Source organism: Sparus aurata, chromosome 4 (genome assembly GCF_900880675.1).
Source record: "Sparus aurata chromosome 4, fSpaAur1.1, whole genome shotgun sequence".
Classification (NCBI taxonomy): Eukaryota; Metazoa; Chordata; class Actinopteri; order Spariformes; family Sparidae; genus Sparus; species Sparus aurata.
In genome coordinates, this window is record NC_044190.1 from 40817642 (window position 1) to 40825965 (window position 8324).

General features: G+C 48.8%; 1 protein-coding gene across 1 annotated transcript in view; it reads left to right on the plus strand.

Moving 5' to 3' along the window:
* The window catches only part of slc9a5 (solute carrier family 9 member A5), a gene marked incomplete at its 3' end in the record, with an annotated part of 17866 nt that extends 9667 nt beyond the window's left edge, over positions 1-8199 (plus strand). Inside the window, exons 4-10 of the mRNA XM_030413263.1 lie at positions 2159-2237; positions 2439-2616; positions 4418-4638; positions 4724-4926; positions 7409-7498; positions 7681-7751; positions 8049-8199. Coding sequence (XP_030269123.1) covers positions 2159-2237; positions 2439-2616; positions 4418-4638; positions 4724-4926; positions 7409-7498; positions 7681-7751; positions 8049-8199 — 993 coding nt within the window. The remainder of the gene's footprint in view (positions 1-2158; positions 2238-2438; positions 2617-4417; positions 4639-4723; positions 4927-7408; positions 7499-7680; positions 7752-8048) is intronic.
* Between the last annotated feature and the right edge of the window lie 125 nt (positions 8200-8324).

Consider the following 8324-nt stretch of genomic DNA (forward strand, 5'->3'; position numbering starts at 1 on the left):
TGTCGGCTCTGTCGGCACTGTAGGCACTGTCGGCACTGTAGGCACTGTCGGCTCTGTCGGCACTGTTGCCTCTGTCGGCACTGTAGGCACTGTCGGCACTGTCTGTACTGTCGGCTCTGTCGGTACTGTCGGCTCTGTCCGCACTGTAGGCACTGTCGGCACTGTCGGCACTGTCTGTACTGTCGGCTCTGTCGGTACTGTCGGCTCTGTCCGCACTGTAGGCACTGTCGGCACTGTCGGCACTGTCGGTTCTGTTGGCTCTGTCGGTACTGTCGGTACTGTCGGCTCTGTCGGCACTGTCGGCTCTGTCGGCTCTGTAGGCACTGTCGGCTCTGTCGGTACTGTCGGCTCTGTCGGCACTGTCGGCACTGTCGGCTCTGTCGGCACTGCAGGCACTGTCGGCACTGTCGGCTCTGTCGGCACTGTCGGCTCTGTCGGCTCTGTCGGCACTGTCGCCTCTGTCGGCACTGTAGGCACTGTCGGCACTGTCGGTACTGTCGGTACTGTTGGCACTGTCGGTACTGTCGGCTCTGTCGGCTCTGTCGGTACTGTCGGTACTGTCGGTACTGTCGGCTCTGTCCGCACTGTCGGTACTGTTGGCACTGTCGGCACTGTCGGTACTGTCGGCACTGTCGGTACTGTTGGCTCTGTCGGTACTGTCGGCTCTGTCCGCACTGTCGGTACTGTCGGCTCTGTCGGCACTGTCGGCACTGTCGGTACTGTCGGCACTGTCCGCACTGTCGGTACTTTGGCTCTGTCGGTACTGTCGGCTCTGTCCGCACTGTCGGTACCGTTGGCTCTGTCGGTACTGTCGGTACTGTCGGTACTGTTGGCTCTGTCGGTACTGTCGGCACTGTCGGCACTGTCGGCTCTGTCGGTACTGTCGGTACTGTCGGCTCTGTCCGCACTGTCGGTACTGTCGGTACTGTCGGCACTGTCGGCACTGTCGGTACTGTCGGTACTGTTGGTACTGTCGGTACTGTCTGGGTTCAGACTGTTTTAAAGTGGACTCCAGCTGCGTTGAGACTGACAGCAGCACCACACCGTCCTCTCCTCCATGTCATCGCAGTCAGTCCATCCGTTCGGCTACAGACTGAACTAATTATCGGACCTGTAAATTCTGTAAAGAAACTCAGAGGATCTGAACATGTCCAGTTAGTCCTGAGGGTGGTGCTGGAGGAAAGATCATGGAGTCATTAAAATGTGCAGTGTTCCTCCTCTGGAGAGCAGGAATCTTTCTAAAGGCGTCAGAACACTGAAGAAATGTTCCCCACAGCACCGAGACGTGTTTGATGAGGAGCAGAACCTTCACTTTGACTCAGTAACGTGTGGAGTTCGAGATTAAAGCTCTGAGCAGATTTACTCTGCAGGTTTCTAATCCTCAGCAGCACTCAGAATATGAACTAATCCCACCAACAAGAGGACAAAACCAGAGTGTGGGAAAACTGCAGCTGACCTGCAAACCCACAGAAACACGAGTCACACACCACACAACTGTTCACAACACCCCAGATCCATTTCTGTTACTGCACAGAACAATCTGGGAGTGTGAACTCCTCTAAACCACCATATCACCAATCACCATGATGGATCAGTACACAAGAACCGCTCAGAGAGCAGCAGGTCTGTGGTGGAGGGGAAAAGAAAATGGAAATACTCAAGTAAAGTATAAATATCTCAGAATTGTACTTGAGTAAATGTACTCAGTTACTTTCAGTCATGATCAGCAGGTCACAGTACAGCCAACAGAACCAGAACACTTCCTAATCAATTACTTCTAATCAAATTCTAATGATGATGTGAAGGGCTGACGTCCGATTGTTTATGTCACAGTCTGATAAAACTCTGCTGAACATCAGGACAATTCACAGGACCGGGCTCAGTGTGTACAGTCACGGACCTGTGAAGCTGCCGGGTCTGTGACCTGTGAAGCTTCCGGGTCGCGGACCTGTGAAGCTGCCGGGTCAGTGACCTGTGAAGCTGCCGGGTCTGTGGACCTGTGAAGCTGCCGGGTCTGTGGACCTGTGAAGCTGCCGGGTCACGGACCTGTGAAGCTGCCGGGTCAGTGACCTGTGAAGCTGCCGGGTCGCGGACCTGTGAAGCTCCTGGGTCTGGACTCATAGCCAGCATCTGACCTGCTGCTTCTCTCGTCCAACAGGTTCTATATAAAGTCTACATCTCCTTTGTGGAGGTCGGAGCAGAGAACGTGCAGACGGCAGATTACTTCAAAGGAGTTGGTGAGTCCATGACAGGAAACCAGATCAAGACTGTGTCTGACTCTTCTGTTACTCACTTTCCTTCCATCTTCCTTCCATCTTCCTCCCTCTCCTCCTCCTCCTCCTCCTCCTCCTCCTCCTCCTCCTCCACCTCCCTCTCTTCCTCCTCCTCCTCCCTCTCCTCCTCCTCCTCCTCCTCCTCCTCCACCTCCTTCTCTGCAGCCTCCTTCCTCATCGTCAGTATCGGGGGGACTCTGGTGGGTCTGGTGTTCGCCGTCATTCTTGGCTTCATCACTCGTTTCACCAAGAAGGTTCGGATCATCGAGCCGCTCTTCGTCTTCCTGCTGGTCTACCTGGCCTACCTGACTGCCGAGCTCTTCTCCCTGTCTGCCATTCTGTCGTAAGTCTCTGTGATCAGCTCTACCAGTAAGACTGGGACCGGGACCGGGACCAGGACCGGGAACAGTATACAGGCCTGCTGCTGTCAGTGTTAACATGTTGATCATGAGACTGAAGCTCAGCCTCTGTCAGAGAAGCCCAACATAGACTAAACATGTGTGCAGTAGTTGCTCTGTAGCTGTGATGTCAGCAGGTGTGTTGTTTGTCAGGTAGTTCAGCTTCAGTCAGACCTGGTTCAGACCAGGTGTGGTGTTGAGTGCAGGTTGTACAGAGGTGAGGGAGGACACAGTCACTGTGAACTCTGCTGGCAGCGGCGTGCTGTCTGACACTCAGAGCGACGGAACAGAAACTGAGTAGTTTTATTCTATTGTTCACGGTGTGACAGGATCTGTTGGACTTATCGCCTTGTGTCCACACACCTCTGTGTACGTATGTGACTCAACAGGAGTCCATTCACTCCTGTGGAAACCTCCCTGATCTGTGATTCAGTTGTAAAACTCCTTCCATTGTTTTGGTCCAGGACGCCACCTGAATGTTAAACCTTTACTTTGTGCAGCAGTTTCAGACGGACCGCGTTCACTGAGCCTGCAGGAAGTCAGCAGAAACAGTTTAGCTGAGAGCTCTGTGTATACATTTCTCTGAGTGAAGTCTGATGTTATTACTAGGGCTGTTTTCGACTTTGGATTTTCATAGTTGAATCTGATTCGTCAGATTTTGCCGTATTCGACTGATAGTTGAACCTTTTTTTTTTTGTAAAGTTAACAAGCCTTACCCGTTTCAAATGATACAGGTCCGACACAGCGAGAAACTGTGTTAGACTCCCTCTGGAGAGATCAAGTTAGCAGACCGCTAGCTAACGTAGTTTTATCAACCTCAGAAACGACCGCATGACAACAATACACTGCAGTAAATGGATCCAAATATAAAACCGCCATCAAAAAGCCACAAATAATGCTCAGAACAGCACCAAACTTCAGCAACATCAGAAACAGGGTCCCAGCACATATTTCGAGGCATTAAACATTTGATATCATTGCAGGTGGTCGAGTGGTGAGAGCGCATGCCATATACGCAGCCGACCCCGGGTCGAATCCGGCCGGAGGTCCTTTGCTGCATGTCACATCCCCCCCTCTCTCTCCCATATTTCATATCTGTCTACTGCTTAATAAAGGTGTCTATGCCAAAAAAATCTTTAAAAAAGAAAAGAAAGAAATATGTGCTGGGACCCTGTTTCCTCAACTACGAGGTTCATAGTCGAATCAGACCTCTCCGAATCGAATCGTCGAATTGTCGACTATTGGAGGTCAGCCCTAGTTATTACATTATATTATCATATATAACAGTGGCAGCTAGCTGCTTTTATTCTCATTATTGTGGTTGTATTATTGTCTGTGTCTCTATAATGCTGCATGTGTATGTCAAACAGACATTAGCTTCTCTCTCACGTTAGCAGAGGCGTCTGTCTGTCTGTAAAAACATGCATTAACTTGCGTTGAACACTAGGGGGCGTCAGGTCAGTGATTACAGAAACTAAACTGTGGAAACGAGGCGTGACACTGAGCGTCGCTCAGCCGAGATTTCAGGAAACACGTTTTCCAGAAGTTGATTCTGTTTCAGTCGTTGGTCTCTGGGAGCGTCTGGAGGTTTGCAGCCGGCGCTCTGTGGTGGCTGGAGTGTTTGTGGCTGTTGCTAAGTTCTGGTTTTCTGGGTTTGTTGTTGTTGTTTATCAGCATGGTTGGTTTATTTGGATCTTCCAGCAGAACCGGTGCTGTTTAGCAGTCAGCCTCTCTCTCTCTCCTCAGGATGACCTTCTGTGGGATCGGGGCCAATAAATACGTGGAGGCCAACATTTCCCAGAAGTCTCGGACCACGGTAAAGTACACAATGAAGACTCTGGCCAGCATTGCTGAGACCATCATCTTCATCTTCCTCGGGATCTCAGCAGTGGACAAGTCCAAATGGGCCTGGGACACTGGCCTGGTGTCCTGTACACTCGTCTTCATCCTCGTCTTCAGAGCCATGGGTCAGTCGCAGCTTCTGTCTTCACCTCTAACACCTAATTAATAAACTCTTCACACCATCGCACATCACTCTCCTCCTCTCCTCAGGTGTGATTGGTCAGACCTGGGTTCTGAACCGTTTCCGTCTCGTTCCATTGGATAAGATCGACCAGGTGGTGATGTCGTACGGTGGCCTGCGAGGGGCGGTGGCGTTCGCTCTGGTGGTGCTGCTGGACGGAGAGCATGTCAAAGCCAAGGATTACTTTGTCGCCACGACGATTGTGGTGGTGTTCTTCACCGTCATGTTCCAGGTAGGAACCAGAACACTGACCCTGTTTTCTTTTCATGATATAGTTTGTGTGGATCAAGCAGTCCACCGGGTCCGGAGTCACCAGCAGCACACAAAATAAATCACCAACTGAACTCTGGTCCAGTGTTTGGATGTCTGGACTCAGAGAACCCTGGTTACATTCAGTATGTAACTCTGCATGTGTGAGGCGGGTCTGAACAACAGAGAACGACTCAGAGGCGTTCCTCGGTTCTGACACCTCCGGGGCTCAGCCCATAGCAGGTCAGTTACTGAAACATGTTGAGACATAGAGACGTTCTCCACGTAGCCTACAGGCAGGGGGTAGCAAGCTTTTAAAAAGTGCGGGGGATGGATGTGGTGGTGGGGCGGGGCGGGGGGGTGGTATGTAACACTGTTACTGTGATGATAAATGACACTTAAATATTGAATCTGTGTCTATAATAACCAGATCCTGACATGTCAATGTGACATCTGTCTTGGTTCATTTAATTTAACTTAAAATTTGGACAACTGACTGCATAATATATGAATCAGAAACATAAATACTTTACAGCAGCTCCCATTCAAAGTCAAGAATATGCAGACAAACAGTAGTAGTAATAATAATAATAATAATAATAATTATTATTATTATTATTATTATTATTATTATTATAATTATATATATGTTGCATATTTATAATAGAAGTCTACTGCAACTGTACTTTTTTACCATTAAATGTTATTTAATACATTATCATATTTTATAATGTTCTGTCATGGAGTACATCACTCCAGAGAGCAGCTCGCTGCCAGTTGCAGCTTCTTCTCGTGATCTGCAGTCTTTGTTAATTTTTTGTCATTATTGTTATTATTAGTACTCAGATGATCAAAAATCACAGTTACATGTCAGGATGTGGTTATTATAGACAGATTCAATATTTAACTGTCATGTGTCATCACAGTAACAGCGTTGCAGCTGTAAACACTCATAAAAACATCATCCATCACATCCTGTGGTTCGGTGTCGGCCTGTATACTGAACACAGCCCGCTCCGTGAGGCGTCTATATGTCCAGGTGGATATGAGCCGGTGCTAACTATGAACCTAGCTACCGTAAATTACCAAATAATAGCCGGGTTTCAATTAACTTCAGGGTCACCTTTAAACTCCGGGTGCAGGTGTATATTTCGGTAAATAACCGCCGGTTCCAAATAAATGTCTAATTTATTTATCTTTCTAAAAAATCAAGGAAGAAGACGTGATCACTGACACTGCATGTTTTCCCTCTTCGCCTTTTTCACATATGCTGCTTTCTGTCAGTCAGTATCACACTGATGATCGCCATGGCTCCGGTGCAGCAAAACAATAACAAGTACGACTTGAAATTCAAACTTTCTGTCGTAAATATACAGAGGAAAACGCGGGAGAAGCAGCCGGTAGACGTTTCTCTGTCGACCCAAAGAGGGCCAGGCTGCCTGCTGGAGGGAGGAAGAAGGCGAGCGGGGAGCCTGAGATAAACATGCGGGGATGAGTTATCAGCAAACGGCCACGAGACAGTTAGTGCCACGTCGTTTGAACGACACGTTCGCAACCGAATCTTTTAAGTGAACGAAGTGAACGAAATCACTTCAAGAACTGATTCGTTCCTTTCTCAGTTCAGTTGAGCTCAGCCGCGAGCATGCCGGTGTTATGCCGAGAAGTGCCTGCATGCCGGGATCTGCATGAGGGGGGTACAGTGTTCGGCAGAGCTGGTTTTGAACTTGCCAAGATGTGCATCCCTGGCTGCTTATGACAGACACACTGCTACATGTATGGAGTCCATGTTCATATGAATAAACACTCTTATGAGGTTAGAGAAATTGTAATTAAGAGTGTCACATTGTGTGTGTTGTGTGTTGTCGTGACTCAGAGTGTGGGTCAGTACGCAGCTTGGGGTCACACATCTGTCAGCAGCTGTCCGGTCCATCAGGTCTTAAAGACAGCGGTCTGGTTTCAGGTCTCGGTCTGATGCCTGTGCAGTCATTAGGCGTCTGTATTCATGGTTAACATGTACCAGAGCAGCTCCAGGAGGCTGATGTAACATGTCTGTCTTCATGACTCGGGCTGAGAGTGTCTCTGGTTCTGTTCCTGTGTCTCATCATGACGTCAGAGCAGCTCACTGAGTTCATGTGTGTTTATAGTGTGTGTATAAATACTTCATAAATCTTAAGTGTGCTCCTTTGATTCCCTCTCTGAGCGCCAGGAAGTGTTTCTCCCTCCCATCATGAGTCAGAGAGCGAGTCCTGAAAATGTCTTCTGTGATCATGAAAGAGTGCAGTCCTGACCCTGCTGGTCACATGACCAGTATCAGCTGATGCTCCGTCTGTGTGGGCTCAGATTACTAAGACACTAATGATTGTTTTCCACATGAATTCATTGGTTGTTTAGTGAAAATATTATCACAAGCACATTCAAATGAATTAATAATAATAAGTCAGTGGAGTCAATCTGTTTCCTGTCAGGGTCTGACCATCAAACCTCTCGTCAAGTGGCTCAAAGTTCCTCGTTCCACCAGCAGAAAGCCGACCATCAACGAGGAGATCCACGAGAGGGTGAGCACACTTCTTCTTCTTCTTCTTCTTCTTCTTCTTCTTCTTCTTCTTCTTCTTCTTCATCTGCAGGGAGCAGAAAGGGCCGTTGAAAATCTTGTTGTGGCCACTAAAATGCAGGTGATGGGGGGGTTTATTAATATCAAATATTGTGTGTGTGTGTGTGTGTGTGTGTGTGTGTTCAGGCCTTTGACCACATCCTGACAGCAGTGGAGGACATCGCAGGACTTCAGGGATACCACCACTGGAGAGACAAGTGAGTCCACTGTGACATCACTGTGACATCACTGTGATGTGTCTGTGATGTCATGTAGACATCATCATGACGTTATGTATATGAGGATCAGGATATCAGTGTGACCACATTAACCTCTAACAGCAGCTGTAGTGACTGACAGTGAGCAGCAGGTGGAGCTCCTCCATCACACAGAGAGGACGAGACGCTGCTGCTGTCAAACCGTCCAGAGCGTCTGTCTGCTGTACCACACCTAACTGTCTGTCTGTGTCTCTCTGTCTGTCTCTCTGTCTGTCTCTCTGCCTGTCTGTCTGTCAGGTGGGAGCAGTTTGATAAGAACTACCTCAGTAAGTTGCTGCTCAGGAAGTCTGTGTACAGGAAGAGTGAACTGTGGGAGGCCTATCAGAAGATCAACATCAGGGACGCCATCAGTGTCATCGACCAGGTGAGGGAGCAGGAGGAAGAAGAGGAGGAGGAGGAGGAGGAGGAGGAGGAAGAAGGGAGGAGGAGAGAGGAGGAGAGGCGCAGGAGGAGGGAGAAGAAAGAGGAGGAGGAGGAGCAGGAGGAGGAGGAGGGAGGAAGAAGAGGAGAGGA